Raw genomic sequence first — 17845 nt, forward strand, 5'->3', positions numbered from 1 at the left:
GCTTGACAGAAAAAGAGCCCACCACGCTCTTCTGGGAGATAAACGTTTAGCCTCAGACAAGAATGTAAGATTCTTATGGTCAGTCAAAATAAGGAGATGCCTCCATTCATTATACAAACAGACTTGGTGGGAACACCCTTAAAATGCGTTTACATTCAAGATGGTGCTGCTATAAGACCACAAACAGAACAAAATAGATTAAAGCACACACATATCAGTTGGTTCTACACTAGTAATAGAATGAAAGCTTGTGCGTCTCAACCATGGAAGGCAAACTCCTCTTAATGGGAGAACTGAAAGAACTTCTCCTATAACGCTGGTGGACGCTAATAATGGGGGGGGGGGGGGTGCTCTGGCCCAAGGAACCTGGTCAGGGTCCATACAATATACAGACTGGGGGGGGCACACCCTAAAAAGGCATTTACATTCAAGATGGTGCTGCTATAAGACCGCAGACAAAACAAAATGGATTATAGCGCACACATAAAAATTTACATTTAAATCCTGCAAGGCTATTTAAAAACACCTGAACATATTCAAAAATATGGGGATTTGGTCACACTATATGGTCATATAGTGCTAAGCCCACTTACAGCGTCAAAGTACCCCATTATCAGTGGGTCCTACACTAGTACACTCCATCCTTGGTAGCTAACAATTCTCTGTCCCTAATCTCATAATTGCATTCTGCAGGAGACAGTTTCTTAGTAGCCACAAGGATGCATAGCGCTCTGAGGTAGGGTGTTGAGACAGAAGGTTACCCACTCCAGTCTCCGATGTATCAACCTCAAGAAAGAAGGGTAGCGTAGGCTCAGGATGTGCCAGCACAGGAGCTGAAACAAAGGCTTTAATGGAATCTGGAGACCAATTCTGTGGGTTACCATCCTTTCTTGTCATTACAGTCAGGGGTTTGACCAGAGAAGAGAGAGAAAACGTAATGGACATAGACCTACGAGTCAAGGCCACTGTAGAAATGTAGATGATGATTAATCAACAGAATCGGCTAAGCAATCTTAATCGGATGCGATTGAGATCCCTATAATCGATACAAGGTCTCAGTTCACCACTCTACGTTCTCACTAAGAAGAAGCCAGCACCAGCAGGAGGCGAGGATTTTCTGATGAACCCTTGAGAACCCATTGCGTCAGTCCTCCATAGCTTTATCCTCTGAGACAAAGGGTAAATACGGCCACGTGGAGGCATAGCACCAGGTTGAAGGTCAATTGCACAATCATATGATCGGTGTGGGGACAAACTACCGGCTTGACCCTTGTCAAAGACCTCGCTAACGTAGCGGTACTCCTCTGGCAAGGAGGAGAGGGAAGAGGTGCACCAGACCTTAGCCACTTTCTGAAAACATGTCTTACTGCATAGTGGCGACCAGGAAAGAACATCAGTACAAAGCCAATCAAAAGAGGGGTTGTGCCTCTGTAACCAAGGATAACCAATAACCACTGGATAATGAGGATAGGTAATTACTTGAAATTGGATTATCTCATGGTGAATAGTCCCTACAGCCATGGTCAACGGAGCAGTCTCATGAGTTACATGGGCCGGCTGTAGAGGTCTCCCATCAATAGCCTCAATGGCAAGTGGAGTGGCACGAAGCTGCAGCAAAATTGAATGCTTGGACACAAAGGCACTGTCTGTGAACGGGCCTGCAACCCCACAGTTGATTAGAGCCTGTGTTTCGATGAGCGACTCAGACCACGAAAGGGTAACCGAAGCTGGAGGCTTATCCTTCAAGGTAACTTGGGACATAATGCCACCTAAGGTCTGTCCCCTATAGGATCTCAGGTGCAAGCATTTCCTGGATGGTTAGGACAGGACTTCAAGAAGTGACCTGCCTGGCCACAATAAAGGAACAATCTTTCCCTCCTCCTAAAGGCCCTCTAATCCGCAGAGAGATGTGTGAAGCCAAACTGCATGGCTTCTACTTCACTGGCAGACTCGATACCAGGAGGCATGGGAGGTAAGGGTAGGACTGCAAAGATTGAAGCCAAATGTACAGGAGGCTTCCGCAAGCACTCCTTAAAGGAAGGTCTCTCTCTAAGTTGGCAGTCAATGAGAATGGCAAACGTGATTAACTTCTCCAGATCTGTAGGTTTCTCTCAAGCTGCATCTTTGATGTTATCTATGAGATCATGAGAAAAAGCCACGAGGGCCTCATTGTTCCAAGCAACCTCAGAGTATGGAATTCAGTGGTGTGATCGGCAACAGTTCTCATACTCTGATGGACAAGAGGCTCTTGGCAGCTAAAGTGAAGCGTGCGGGAACGTCGTATAACCTTTTTAAAGGAAGCCATAAACTGGCTAACTCAGAACAATGGGTTTTTGCTTCTCCCATAGAGGGTTGCCAAGGCTCTATCAGAAAGCAAAGAAATAATGAAGCCTACTTTGTTTCTGTCCATGAGGAACACGTGGGGCAGCATCTCAAAGTATATCCCAACCTGATTGAGAAACCCTCTGCATTGAACTGGATTGCCCCCAAATCGCTGGGGAAGCAGAGCGGCACCAGACATACCTCTTACAGAGGTAGTATTCAAAGCGGGTGTTTGCACAGAGACTGGAGCAGCAGCAGGGATGGCCTGCAACACAGGTTGTACCGGAGCAGCCACAGTGGGAAGATCCAAGTGAGCGGTGCGAATCAGGAGCATCTGTTACGCTATGGCAAACTGATCCATGCAGTGATCCTGCTCATTCAACCTGGAAAAAATATTACCACTAGGTGGATTGCCTGCATTTTCTGAATTCATGACCTTCGCCTACTGTCAGGAACCATGAAACAGATGGAGACAGAAAATGCAGTAAAAATCACACCTTCTAACCCCCCTGACGGTATTCCCGAGTCTGGCTTGGGGTGGAATTTTTATGCCAAAAGCGGTAACCCCGAGCCAGACTCGGGACAGCATCGCTGGATCCAGGAGGATGCTTACTTACCTTCTCCCTCGGATCCAGCGATGTCCCCGCGCTGTACGAGTGAGCCGTGTCTCTCTCGATCTATCACGGAGCTGATCTCCGTGCCCTGCGAGCGTTGCGACGCATGAGGACGGAGATCGCCGCCAAATTCAAAAAGTGAAACCCACAGTGTACATACAGTATAATGTAATCTTATAGATTACATTGCTGTATGTAATAATTTCACATCCCTTTTTTCCCTAGTGGTCTGCCCAGTGCCCTGCATGCAGTTTTATATAATAAAAACTGTTCTTTATGCCTGGAAACTGGAGATTGTCCATAGCAACCAAAACTGTCACTTTACATCAAAAATGATTATAGACCAGCTAGAAAACAGCGATAATAAATTGTAATCACTTGCAGAATTGAGGGATAGTGATTTGTGGGGAGATCCATCATCATATACTGAAAAGTAATGACAGTGACAATTCTGCAACTGAGCAAATTTCAGTGTTTTTGATTTGATTACATTATTGAATAATTTTTATTATTGTTATATTATTATTTGGTACAATTATTTATAATTCTTTATTATATTATAATTTATGATTTAATTTTTCAAACTTTATCATACCCGGGATGTCTGCTAGGCTCTGGTTTGGACAGATTTAAGTGAGTTATTGCTAAGAATTACAGGACTACAATATAAAATGCCAAATTTTCATGCAAAATAATGGCACCGCTTTTAGCACCTAAAATCCGAAATAATCGCAACGCCAGGGAGGTTAAATAAATGATAAAAATGGTGCAACTGGTAAACGTAGTCAAAACATAGCCAGGGTTTGGTAGTCAAATCGGGTAGTCAGAACACGCTAGGAAATCGGGAAGCCAGAGAACAGCCTAGGCAGCAGACAGGTTCAGGAACCAGAAGGGACATCAGCCAGACAAGTCTTCAACAGGAGCACAGCAGAGAGTCTATCTAGATATGTTGACCAAGGCAAAAGCATTGAAGAAATGAACCAGGCAGTTTAGCCAGAAGGGGCTGGCTGTGGGATTGCTTGACGAGCAGGAGATGATCAACAGGTGAGCCACTGTGGAACGAGTACTGGCAATTAACCGACAGCTGAGCACAGCCCTGACACAAACGTGATTTACATTCAGAACTGTTTCTTTTCAATGACTAATTGCATTGATCTGATTGTGCCCAAATTAGGCCTCATTCACACATGTGTTTTAGGGGCCGACTACAGTTTCCGAACAGCGGTGGGTAGGAATCCCTATACAAATAAACGAGAGCCTAACAGCACCCACAGTCATTTGCATGTATTTGGACTTGCAGAGATTACCTTCAGATGGGCCCTTTACACATGCTTGCATCCAGGGATGATCATCCACAGGCAATCATTGCATGTCTGTTCACATACGAATGTAGGCAGACACTGTCAGTCTGTCATGACTTTGCATGGGGCAGCTGTTTGCAGAAAACCTGCTGGGTCTTCTGCAGGAAATCTTGTCCAGTCTCTAAATGCACAAGTGAATAAGGCCTTAAACAGCAGGTGAGTTGTTTAATTTGTGGCAAAAACACAATACTTGTTAACATTGGTTTCTATTTTCAGCTTAGCTGTGTTCGTCTGCAGTTTAATTTCAATTTATGGTTTTGAAAATCTTGAATGCTTTAAACAAAATGAAAGTATTCTTATACTTGTTATTAATAGCTTATGATTGGTTAGCTAATGAACCGAGAATGTAGATTCCAGACAATGTCTACAAGACAGGGTGCCATTTTATTTCTAGAGGAGGCATACCTGTATAGCCCTGTACTAAAGAAACCTATATTACAGCTGCCACTTATTCCTTGTGACCCTTGTATGGAGTCTTTGTCCCCTCTCCCATCCAACAAACATATATGGTCTTTTTTATTAAGGCTTATTTTTTCTGTTTCTGAAGGCACTAACCAAGAAATGCATCAATACAGCTGTCAAACACATCCATATGTGGATGCAATGAAAGCAAAGATTCTGATATTGTATTAATAAAAATAATATATTTTTATGAAAACTATATTATTTGACATATATTTCACACCTAAAAAGTCCCACGGACAGTGAACGTATGGATCTTAACCACTTCAGCCCCGGAAGGTTTTACTCCCTTCCCAACCAAAGCACTTTTTACAATTTGGCACTGCACTGCTTTAACTGGTAATTGCACGGTCATGCAATGCTGTACCCAAACAAAATTTGCGTCTTTTTTTTTTTTTTTTTTTTAGAGCTTTCTTTTAGTGGTATTTGATCTCCTCTGTGGTTTTTATTTTTTGAGATATAAACAAAAAAAGGCCGAAGGTTTATAAAAAAAATATTTTCTACTTAAAAATGCTTACCTGTAGGTACCATGAATTTCTCCTAAAATTTAACAACTTAGGAGGTATTCGCTGTATCCACAAAATCAGCAGAAAATCTGATAGTGTGTATGGGGCTTCAGAACGACCGACAACCCTTTTCAGGAAGTGAAAGACAGCTTAGTAAATTCAGATAAAGGGAGATAACGTTGTCTGTGAAGAACAGAAGCTGACTGTCTGGCTTTGATGAAAACTTTCTAAGCTAAACAATCAGCTAGCCAGAAAATGAATAATATCAAAGATAAAGATATTTAACATACTATTAATAGGAAAAATATATACCTTTCGACAGGAGTTACCCTTTAACTGTGTACAAGCGTACCTGGGAAAGTTGATGCAGTTTTAAAGTCACAGGGACACACTAAAGTGATTTGATTTAGGGTTTTCTGTTTATATATGCACTTTGTAGTTGTTGATTCCTAAATAAAAATAATTTATTACATGTTTTTGAAGGCATACGCACTGTATAGCATTTTTTCATAAAAGCCTAAAACATTTGCACAGTACTGAATGTGTATCATATGTATAGTTTTATTTACAAATCTAAATATGTAATCATTTTTTTCTTAAAATAAGAGTTTAGACCAGTTCAGACTTTATAGGCAGGGTGCCTTCTGGGTTCTTCAGGGGTGCCTTGCCACGATGCCTAAAAATTGCCCAAAAATTGTGTACAAACCAGCAGGTGGAACAAACACTATTCTTTGTTGCACAAAGCCACATGTTTTCATTGTGCAACATTACAACCTTGGGCACTGTGCAGGCTTGCCGCCAGCATCCCAACAACCACTGATGTCATTAGTTAAAAAGGACATTGGGCACCTGCACAGCATCCTTGTTTGACCTCCCTGCCCCTCTCTGTCAGCAATGGGGTCACATTTGCTGCATGGGGGAGAGAAAATGAGGAGGAAGAAATGCTGTGTGTATTTGCTTTAAAAGAATAAATCTCCTCTAATGTTGGCTGCCTCAAGTGTGAGGATGGTGATGCGATGTAAAACTAAGGCCGCGTACACACGGGCGGATTGTCTGTCCAACTTAGTCCGCTGAACCGTGTTTCAGCGGACAATCCGCTCGTGTGTGGGCTTCAGCGGACTTTTTCAGCGGACTGTCTGACGAACAAAGTCTTACGGAATTTCCGAAATTTTGTCCGTTCAAACTTGGTTTTGTCCGTCCAAACTTGGTTTCAGCGGACAGTCCGCTCGTGTGTAGGCAAGTTGGATGGACTAAGTATGGCGCATGCTCAGAAAGGATTTACACGGCCGAAGGTTGCATTGCAGTGTATAGGACGTCGTTTTTCTAGTCCCGTCGTACGTGCTGTACATGTCATCGCGCACGCTTTCAGAGGACTGTCTGCTCATCGTGTGTGGTCAAGTCCGTTCATGCAAATTTTGAACGGACTGTCTGTCGGATTGTCTGACGAACTTAGTTGGCCAGACAATCCGCCCGTGTGTACGCGGCCTAATAGTTAAGATTTCTACATTTGAGAATGGGGTGCCTTGAGACTACAGAATTTTTAAAGAGTGCCTTGACTGAAAAAAGGTTGAGGCACTGGACCAGTTTATTAACTCAAAGGGCCTGCTCCTGTCTTAAATCCAGTGCTTACGATTTTTTTTATCATAACACTGCAGACTATATATATATATATATATATATATATATATATATATATATATATATGTATATGTGTATATATATATTCTATAGAGAGAGCAGTATGTGGCAACATAAGACATGGAAATGGTTGCTAAAAATTTCTGGGGATGAAATTCCCATGACCAATGCAACCATACCAATTTTTGCAAACCAAAATCATATCTACTGGGTGCACCCCATATCTCATGCTTGTGTGCTTCCTGTGCTATTGGCCACTTCTGAGCACTGCTATTTAGGAAGAAGGTGACCTGTGCACCTGATTTCTACCATTTTTAGTTGTTTTCTTCAATTAAAATCTTGATTGCACCATTGCTTTATTACTGGTGCTTTTTTCCCCACAGACCAATATTCTTTCTGAAAGTATAGTGTCTCACTATTCTTGTACGTTTACAAGCCATTCTTTGCTTTTGTTTCTCCTACTGATTTTTGTAATCTTTAAATTGTAATTTGTAATCAAGTTTTTGCTCTTGGTGCTGCTTATATTGCTTCGATTCTACTATTAATACTCAATACTAGCAGTTGTATGTCCTCGTGTGTTGTTTAATGGTTCTGCTCTCTATCTTCAGGGTCGGAATCTGGCAGATCTCCGCCGCAGCCAGTCCCGGGGCACTTTTTCGGTCAGCACCATGCTACGACTTGGAAGACAAATTTTGGAGGCAATTGAGAGCATTCATTCTGTAGGGTTCCTTCACAGAGACATCAAACCGGTTAGTACATAAAAAATCTGTACACTTAGATGTCCTTACAGTGGATCCCCCTCTGTAGAATGTCAGATTGGCTTTTTGTTTCTCCACTTTTGTGTCATACCTATACAAACAAAAGAAATAAACATGAGAATGCCTAAAAATTTGTAAATGCAACAATTTTCTGGGCGAAGTGGTGCATTTTCTGACAGAAATGCAGGGGTACCAATATTTTTAGCCATGACTTTATTTTATTTAAAGCCATTTTATACCCAAAAACAAAAATGTATTAAATTGAAACTCTCCAATTCTTGTGATGGCTGCATTTCCATTCGTCTTATAGGGCATCATCCGAGAGAGAGGCTTCTCTTCCCTGAAACAGGAAACACATTAGTCCACCATTATAAATTTGTTAGCCTTACTGCATGCCTCTGTTTTGTGTTTCTTCTGGACCCATAGAAGCTGAAAAACGTTTATTATTTTTCAAGTCTCTATGCTTTTTGTGGGAGACTCCCTGTCCAGCATCCCATTCAGCCAAACGGGCCTTGGGAGGGCGAGCAGGGGCAGCAACTTGAGCAAATCGTTCTGTCTGAGGTTTCACCCCTACAGAGGGGCTTGCAACCATCCCCCTAAGTTGAAACAGTTGACACTGACATTTTCCCCCAGATGCCATTCTTTCCAATGGCGGAGGCCGCTTTTCTGCCCACTGCCAGCCCACCTGACCGCTGTACTGAACGAACGGCGGCCACTACACCCACCATTCTCTCCTGCTTGTCTGCCCGCCACACTACCGCAAACGGAGGCTGCTGCAACCTGCAGTTTTTCCTGGCGTCTCTAAGAATAGCCTTCTAAGAAAACAATAGTGGTTCACTTCCGGTGACGTCATTTCTGTGCGGGGCTGCAATTTAAAAAAAAAATAAAGAGAAAAATTACAGAAATAGGTGGAAGTCTTCCTCCCTAATGGAAAGCCAGGAAGGAGGACACCAGAGGAAGCAGCATGTAGAGGTATGTCCACAGGGGATCAGCTGGAGGTGGGGCCAGAGCTCACGCAGGAAGCAGTTAAAAAGGTCCCTCTAAGCAGAGGATCCTGGTGGCTGACCACATCGAACGCTTCTCCACCCTGCCCTGCAGATCCTGCAAGCCAGCTCCAAGGTAAGCCCAGAGTACTCTGGAGTCACCTCTTTCTTCACCTTACTACAAACTTGTCTATTTACATGCAGTTTGGTAAACCGCCTACCTCACGGGCCCTTTGTGCTTGATTACAGGCAAAGACCTCAGAGGAAAGAAAAACGGGAACAAAGCATTCACTTCTTGTGGCCACTGTTTTCCTCCTGACTGGAAAAAATCTTCGTGCTAAAAATGCAGAGACAAGATGGTAGCCAAAGAATCACAAAGGTTACCTTTAAAGACCTGCTTAGCTCTTTCAAAAAAGAAATAAAGAGCACCATGGCACCACTGCGCTCAGCAATTGAGAAATTAGACACCGGCAAGCGCTAGTCAAACCAGTACCCCATCTACCAGCATGACAAGCGTGCCTTCCAGTAGCAGGGAACAGGTAGAGTAGCAAGAGGATGATTCTGATGAATCTGAGGAAGGCCTATGCTCAGATGCTGAAGAAGAAGATCTGGCATCAGAGGGCAACTTGTTCCTCTCAGTAGATACGGATAGTCTTAAAGCTATAGGCGTCATGCTGGGCATCAAAGAGAAAAAAGCCGTAGAGCTTTACCCTACATGACAAAATGTATAAAGGACTGTAGCCCAAGAAACCTAGAACATTTCCAGTACACCAAAAAGTCTATCTTTTCAGTCAGAAATATCCTACCTTAAGGAACATTCATGGCCACAATAGACCTACAGGATGCTTACCTACATGGCCCCCATAAAGGAAGATTCCTGAGGTTCGCAATTCAGGGACCGACAGCCACCCTACTCCTGCAATATATGGCTCTCCCTTTTGGCATCTCTTCTGCACCCAGGATCTTCTCAAAGATAATGGCAGAAGCTCTAAAAGGCTTAAGACAAGACATTGGCGTAATACCATACCTAAAGGACTTACTGTTCTTTGTGGATTCAGCGGAGACCCTAGAAACCAATCTGGGCACACGTATGTCCTATCTACAAAACCTGGGGTGGATAGTAAATACAGAAAAATCGCAGCTGACCATCCCAAGCCAGAGAATAGTGTACTTGGGCTATGTACTGGACTCCAGACTAACCAAAATCGGGAAAAATTTAAAAAAAAAAAATCATACAGGCAATAGCCTCACTGATGACGAACAACTCTATCAGGATCAGACAAGGAATGGCAGTGCTAGGGACTGATGATGTCTTCAATCCCAGCTATCACCTGGGTGCAGATTCACACAAAACCTATACAGAATTATGTGGTAGAAAGGGGCTCTCAGTGGGTCAAGTGGGTCAAAAGATTCTGGTGAGGTGGTCCCATCCCTAATATACTTCAGAAAGAAAAAAAGGTCCCCCTATTGGAGTGGGATTTTTAACATGACCACCAACACCATACAACAGTTAAAACATGCAAGTTCTTTATTAACAATTAAAGAACAAATACAAAATCAAGCCAGAGAGACCCCGCCACTGATGGTGTCTTATGGCATATCTACAAATACACACATACATGGATAAATGTAAAAAGCCAACCAATGAATAAAAAATACTCTTTTCTTATGACCCACACCCGACGCATTTCTAGTTGCTGGTATCATAGAATTTTCATCAGGGGTGAAGATAAAAATTTAGATGGCATAATGGTATTTCTACAACATAAAGAAAACAAATCTTAAAATCTAAAACCCACATATTAACCACATATGATACATGCACATGATGGGGAGCATGGAAAAAAAAAAGGTTATTTGTTCTGGAATATGCTCATACTTAAATAAGCCTATAGCGACAATGATAGCCCACCTGGAATAGTTCATCAGAATTGGATATGCTTGAAAAGCTACATAGGGTGTATGTCGCTCATATGCATGGGTGTGTCCCAAACCCATGTCAGACTGCGTAGGTGATAAGGTATGGGTCGGCGTTCTCCTAGTGATACTAGAAACGTGTCGGGTGTGGGTCATAAGAAAAGAGTATTTTTTAGTCATTGGTTGGCTTTTTACATTTATCCATGTATGTGTGTATTTGTAGATATGCCATAAGAGACACCATCAGTAGCGGGGTCTCTCTGGCTTGATTTTGTATTTGTTCTGTAATTGTTAATAAAGAACTTGCATGTTTTAACTGTTGTATGGTGTTGGTGGTCATGTTAAAAATCCCACTCCAATAGGGGGACCTATACAGAATTATATTCTGCCTCAGTGGGATGGCAACCACTCATCCCTAGACACATCCATTTCTGTTCTGAACTCAGTCAAACACTCCAGTTGTGGCTCAATCCGCTCACGATACATTGATGGGCTCGATACAACCCTGTCAGGATTACCACAGATGGCAGTACCCTAGGTTGTGGAGCACACATGGAGGAGCTCTGCACACAGGGGAAATGAACTCCAAATGCTCTCAAGCCTTCTCAAACATGAGGGAGCTAAAAGCTGTGGTAGAGGCACTAAAAGCCTTCCAACCAGTGATACAGGGGAGAGACATAAGGGTTCATTCAGGCAACGCCACAACGGTGGCATGCTTATACAGGCAAGGGGGGACAATCCTAAAGCTTGATGAGCCTGAAAGGAAACAACTCTGTTGTGGGCAGAAACAAACATAAGATCAATATCAGGCATCCACCTGAAAGGAACGGATAATACTCTGGCAGACTTTCTGAGCCGTAAGACTATAAAACCGACAGAGTGTTTGCTAAACCAAGCAACCTTCTCACAGATCACGCAAACATGGGGAGTACCCAAGGTAGATCTGTTCGCCTCCAAGGCAAACATAAAATTACCAATGTTGTTTTCACTGGATCCCACAGATGGCAACAGTGGAGTAGATGCATTCAGCCAAAGCTGGAATCGTCAGTTGTGTTATGCATTCCCTCCAACTGCCATAATACCAAGAGTGATTTAAAAAATCAAGGCAGAGAAAACAACGGTGATACTCATAGCGCCGTACTGGCCCCAAAGAGCATGGTTCAGCCACTTGAAGAACCTCAGCGTCCAGCCACAGCTGACACTGCCGGATCTTCCAGATCTCTTATCACAGGCACCAGTCAACCATCCGAACCACAGACTCCTGAAGCTTTCAGCTTGGTTACTGAAAGGGTAAGACTACAAAACAAAAGGTTGTCAGAGTGATCAACACCCTCCTAGACCGCAGAAAACTCATGACTAGAGCAATCTTCGAGAAAGTAAGGAAAAAGTTTGTCTACTGGAATAAAAACAAACCGATCCCTGGCAGAGAGATAATCCAGATGATTCTGGATTTCCTACAGGAAGGAGACAAGAACATCTCTGAGCACGCTTAAAGTACAAGTGGCAGCACTCTCCTCCTTTATGGATGCCACACTAGCAGAGGATCTGCTGATGAAGTGATTAGTAATGTCACTAAACAGAGTTAGACAAAAAACTCCAATATGGGATGTACACAGTGCTCAGAGGGTTTCTCTCTCCCCCATTCAAACTGTTGGAAGACAGCTCAGACAAAAATCTTACTCTAAAAACTGCACTTCTAGTGGCCCTAGTATTGGCCAGAAGAGTGAGCAAAATCCAAGCACTTTCCATGATGGAACCATACTGCCTGATACAGACAAAATAATCCTCTCGCCAGACCTGGCTTTTCTACCAAAAGTCTCTTCAGCATTCCATAGGCCCCAAAATGTAATCATCCCATTGCTTCCAAAATCTATGGACAACAAGAAAAGAGACACTAACAATGAGATAGATGTAAGAAATACACACATAGCATACCTCAAGAGAATGAAGGATTGGCGAAGAACTACCTCCTATTCGTCCTCTATGCAGGAGCCAGTAAAAGAAAACGGGCATTGAAAGACATGATCAGCAGATGGATTGGAATTGCCATTCAGACGGCCTATGAGGCACAAAACCTCACCAAGTGGAATCAGAGCACATTCAATCAGAGCCTGGGCAACCTCGGGCTCAGAGAAAGCAGGGGCAACTTCGGAGCAGATCTGCAGGGCAGCGACATGGTCGAGCTTCAGTACTTTGCAAGGCACTACCTGTATAGACCAGCTGTCTGGCCAAGACCAATTGGTCTTTGGAGGCATTTGGTCGCAATTTGCTTCAGTCTTTATCCCCGCCCTAGTAAGTATTGCTTGATATACATCCTCTTGGATGCTGCCCTGGAAGATGATTCGAGAAAACAGAGTTAAGTACCTGGTAACTCTTTTGCTAAGAAGTTTTCCACGGCAGCACTAGTTCCCACCCTAAAGCGATAATGCCAGGTATGCTTTGGTGCTTTAATATAACTGAGGCATACAGTTTAAGGCTAACAAATTTATAATGGTGGACTTGTGTGTTTCCTGTTTCAGGGAGGAGGATCCTCTCTCAAATGCTGCCCTGAAAGACTTCTTAGAAAGAGTTACCAGGTACCTAACTTTCTTTTTTTTTCCTTTTATTTTCACCTTGTGATCCAGTCAGTAAGTCTGTTCTTTTCAACTTCTTTTAACGGACCAAGCTATCCAGACCAATTAGCAGTTAGAGGGATAAGACAATCCATTCAATGCTGACAGGGGTGCTTACAATGATTAGCTGTTAATTTATGTAAAACCTTTATCCCAAAAAGGGAAAAAAACTGCTGTAACTGCTTCAAAGTGTTAGGTGGAGTTCAGCTTCAATTTGTTAATGTATATATTTACTATGGGGGGGGGGGGGGGTGTAGTACCATAAGGGCTTATAGGCTGCAATATATTCTATTTGTATTCTTGGGTTTACTTTTATTATTTTCTTAATAGACTTTGTTTGCAGCAACATACTGTTTTTTTAAACTAGATTTTTATTAGATTTAACAAAGTAGGTAAATTAAGAATCTGCTCTGAAATGGCATATTAAATACAGTACATATTTGAGATTTAAAAGTAATCTGCCATGATCAAAATATAGTAGTGGCCATTGCTGATTTGTTCAGAAGGTGCATGCTCCAGAGAGGTCATCATTGTACTTTTAATCACTTTTAGGTGAGTTAATGACCAGGATCAGGCATGTGCATATGAAGTGCCAGACATCCAATTCATGCATGCTCATTCCATATTGGTCACCCATAGTACAGTTAGGTTTGTATGTGATTGGGGGCAGTAAAGAACTTTAAGTATGGTCACTTTGATACATGTGAGAGATGGCAGATAGCCTGTAACAGATGTGATTGGGAATATCTCTATATAACGGGTGAGTAGAAAGGTTTCCCAAATAGCCTCATTACCGATAAGGGGACTGGTTTTGGCTTGACAAGCTGAAGACCTAAACGGGTAGGAATTGTTCCCTGTATGCATCTTAAAGCGGAGGTCCACCCTAAAGTGGTCCTTCCGCTCATTGGAACCCCCCCCTCCGGCGCCACAATTGGCACCTTTCAGGGGGGAGGGGGGGGGTGCAGGTACCTGTACAGTACAGGTATCTGCACCCACTTCCGGCGTAGATTCTGCAGAATCTACGCCCCTTTCCGAAGGTCCCCCGCTGCCTGCTGGGAAACACACGGATCCCAGAGACAGCGGGGACCATCCTTATTGCGCAGCGCGACTCGCGCAAGTGCAGTAGGGAACTGGGAAATGAAGCCGAAAAGGCTCCACTTCCTGATTCCCATACCCAAGATGGCGGCGGCAGCACCCGAGAGACGATTGAGAGATCGGCTTCGGGTGCCGACATCGCGGGCACGCTGGGCGGGTAAGTGTCATTATTTTAAAAGTTTGTAGCTGCAGGCTTTTTAAAAAAAAAAAACGGCGGACTCCCGCTTTAAGATTTATTTTTTTACTAGAGTGTACCTGTAATGTTGTGAGCTGATGAAGGTATTTCGTTCTGGTCTTATATTGTATAACTTTCTTCCCATATGTTCTTTTACAGTCAAATTTTGCAATGGGTCGTTTTCCCAGCACCTGTCGGAAATGTTTTATGCTGGATTTTGGGCTGGCGCGGCAATTTACAAACTCCTGTGGAGATGTACGGCCGGTATGTATATCTTTAAAGCAGAACTTCCCTTTCAACATTAAACCATAGAGTATATATAAATAGTTCAAATCCTGAAATCAAAAGTCCACTTATTATATATAGCAGCGCATAAACATGCACGTCTGTTCAGAAGACCTTCATTAAGTGCTCATGAAATAATGGTGATTGGATACAATTCAGTTTGTGAAAGGGGAGAGATACAAACAGCTTCCACCTCACGATCCACCTTTTTGTGCTCCAAAGCGAGAGCCCCCTTTGGGGATACACTCACCAAAATTCTAAAAAGTTTGAGCCTTCATAGTATCAAAACAAATTACTTCTTAGCCGCTAGATGTCTCAATAGTGGGAGGTCCGATGTTTTTCATATAAAAGGAAAAAACGTGCCAACATAGCGTGATATTGCTTCAACCTTTTTATTAAAACCACCCATACAAATAAAATATGCGTACCAAACAAATAAGAACAATCGCTTAGAATTTAAATGTGTACTGTGCCTTTTTCCTTATTTCGATATACCTCAGCAACCACGGACGTCCGCTCTATAGACTAGTTCACTTCCTGGTGCCTTGGTTATTAGTGAAACTCGGTACGTGGAACGCACACTTCACTACCGGTGTGTATTACCTTCTGAAGAGTTTCGTCACTTTTGACTTCTTCCGAGGGCGTAATACACACCACCGGAAGGATGCCTATATGCGTCACGAGGCCCAATGACCGCACGCCACGGCTAGAATGACAGGGACACGATCCAATCGGAATCGCGTCCCTATCTTCACCACCGCGAATGTAAACAATCACGGACCCAGTGTATCTAATTATAAAGCCATCCACAAGCCTATCCAGGATGTACGAATATAAAACTTCATATAATAACCCTATATGATCCTAGGTTAAATAGAACATTACATCTAAACATCTATAATTATGCATATAGCCTATTCTTACAGGCAAGATTACAGAACGCCGGGCTCACCACTATTTATGCGTGAGCGATTCATTTAAAATCAATACAAAAGCATATGTAATATACTAAACACATAGGGTCTCAGCACCTATTCATGTTAAAAAAACTAAAATTAAATCACGAAGGTGTATTATACCCCATTTCTTCCCAATATATCAGACTAGTGTGATATATATAATAAGTGGACTCTTGATTTCAGGATTTGAACTATTATAACTATATATTCTCTATGATTTTGTTATAAATAAGCAGCAGCTATTATTATTACTAGTAGTTTCTATTCACTTAAAGTATATTTCATCTTAAAGCGCTGAGCAGTGCGCAATTGTGGTTAGGGGCATAGAATTTTCAGCACGCAGGCTTTGAATATATTGGGTCACTTTCAACTTTCAACATTAATTATTTTTTAATATCATAGTTACTTGTTGAACCGCTTCCCGACCGCCTCACTAAGCTATACTGCGGCAGAAGGGCACATACAGGCAGATTAAAGTATCTGTACGTTGCCCTTTAAGAGGTGACTTACGGGCGCCCACAATCGTCTCATGGAGAGAAAGAAGAACGGGGAAATGCTAATGTAATAAGTATTTCCCCCTTCTGCCTAATGACACTGACACTAATCACAGCTCCCTGTGATCGAGAGTGGTGATCAGTGTCGTGTCACACACAGCCCCTGCCCCCCACAGTTAGAATCATAATGTCGCAGTCACAATAAAAATCACTGAAAAAAAAAAAAAAAAAAAGCCATAAAACGATCCCCTATTTTGTAGACGCTATAACTTTTGTGCAAACCAATCAATAAACGCTTATTGCGGTTTTTTTTTTTTTTTCTTTATAGTGCAAAAAATAAAGGCAGAGGTGATCAAATACCAAAAGAAAGCTCTCTTTTTGGGGAAAAAAGGATGCCAATTTTGTTTGGGAGCCATGTCGTGGTTAAAGCGACGCAGTGCCGAATCGCAAAATGTGCTCTGGTCTTTGGCCAGCCAAATGGTCTGGGGGCTTAAGTGGTTAAAACCTTTTTTTTTTTCAGTTGCTTTTTGGTTTCCAGGCCTAGACAAGTTGTCATACATCTTAAGTCTTTGGGAGAAGAGGAAGGGTTTTTTCAACTAAACACACCCTTCTGCCTGCATGCCTATGCTAAGGGCAGATAGATTCCAGGAAGTATGAATCATCTGCCCTTAATCAAGATGGCCACAGCCAGAATTGCCTGGGGCTAGGGGGTGTTTTTCAGAGTGATTTTTTAGGAAAAGAAAAACATGGAGACTTGGATGAGTTTGCTTTAAATTTTACAAATGTGTGTTTTTGGTTTGTAGTGCACAGATGCAGTGATTTTTTTTGCTTTGTTAATACAATGCACAGGACTTTGATGTGCAGAATATACCTGTTTGGCAATGCCACGCTAAAGGATGCAACAGTACTACATACAGGTCTTGGTGGATCTCTTAATTTATTTTTTAAGTCGGCCACTAAAAATCTTGTAGCTGCTGACTTTTAATAACACACACTTACCAGTCCAAGGACCCAGCGTTTTCTTGGTCTTTGAGGGTCTTCAGGTCCTTGGTGCTGCCACCTTGCTTGTGAGAATCCGGCGATGACTTCCTGTGTCTTCACAGCTGGCTTCCCACTGTACATGCATGGGTGCTGCTGTGTTTTGACAATCAAAGCAGAAGTGGGAGCAGGGACCTGTCAAAACTAGCAACCCACGTCGAAGTGAAAAAAAAAATTCCCCAAAAGTGGTAGAGGAGGAGCAGGAAAAGCGGAACTTTTATCACCTTTTTTTTTTTTTTTTAAATAGATGAAGTTCCACTGTAATACTTGTTTCACTTGTGTTTTGTTTTTATTTATATTTTATCGATATCCCCTATTCTAAGACCCCATTCACACCTGAGCGTTTTGTAGCTTGAAGCCTGAAGTTACAAAACGCTAGAGGGGAAAAAATCTATTATTCTCAATGGAGATGGTTCACATCTCCACTACATGTTGCCTGAAGCCAAATGCCTGAAGCTCAAACAAGTTCCGGACCCTTTTTTGTCGCTCGAATTGAGCCGATTTGGGTGTTTTCCTTTTAACATTGGTAACCTTTTGCCCGGCACAAGATCGCGGTAAAAAACGCCACACAATTGCGGTAAATTCACATGATTTTCTGCTTGAAAACGCTACGCTCAGGTGTGAAT

The 17845-nt window shown here is 42.5% G+C and overlaps 1 protein-coding gene across 2 annotated transcripts in view; it reads left to right on the forward strand.

The window, feature by feature from the left end:
- Nucleotides 1-17845, forward strand: part of TTBK2 (tau tubulin kinase 2) — a 218997-nt gene that overhangs the window by 154022 nt on the left and 47130 nt on the right. For both annotated transcript variants that reach the window (XM_077464563.1, XM_077464564.1), the window contains exons 5-6: nt 7512-7652; nt 14603-14707. In XM_077464563.1, coding sequence (XP_077320689.1) covers nt 7512-7652; nt 14603-14707 — 246 coding nt within the window. The remainder of the gene's footprint in view (nt 1-7511; nt 7653-14602; nt 14708-17845) is intronic.

Source organism: Lithobates pipiens, unplaced genomic scaffold (assembly GCF_037356315.1).
Source record: "Lithobates pipiens isolate NorthernLeopardFrog02 unplaced genomic scaffold, aLitPip1_a1.2 Scaffold_30, whole genome shotgun sequence".
In the NCBI taxonomy this organism is placed as follows: Eukaryota; Metazoa; Chordata; class Amphibia; order Anura; family Ranidae; genus Lithobates; species Lithobates pipiens.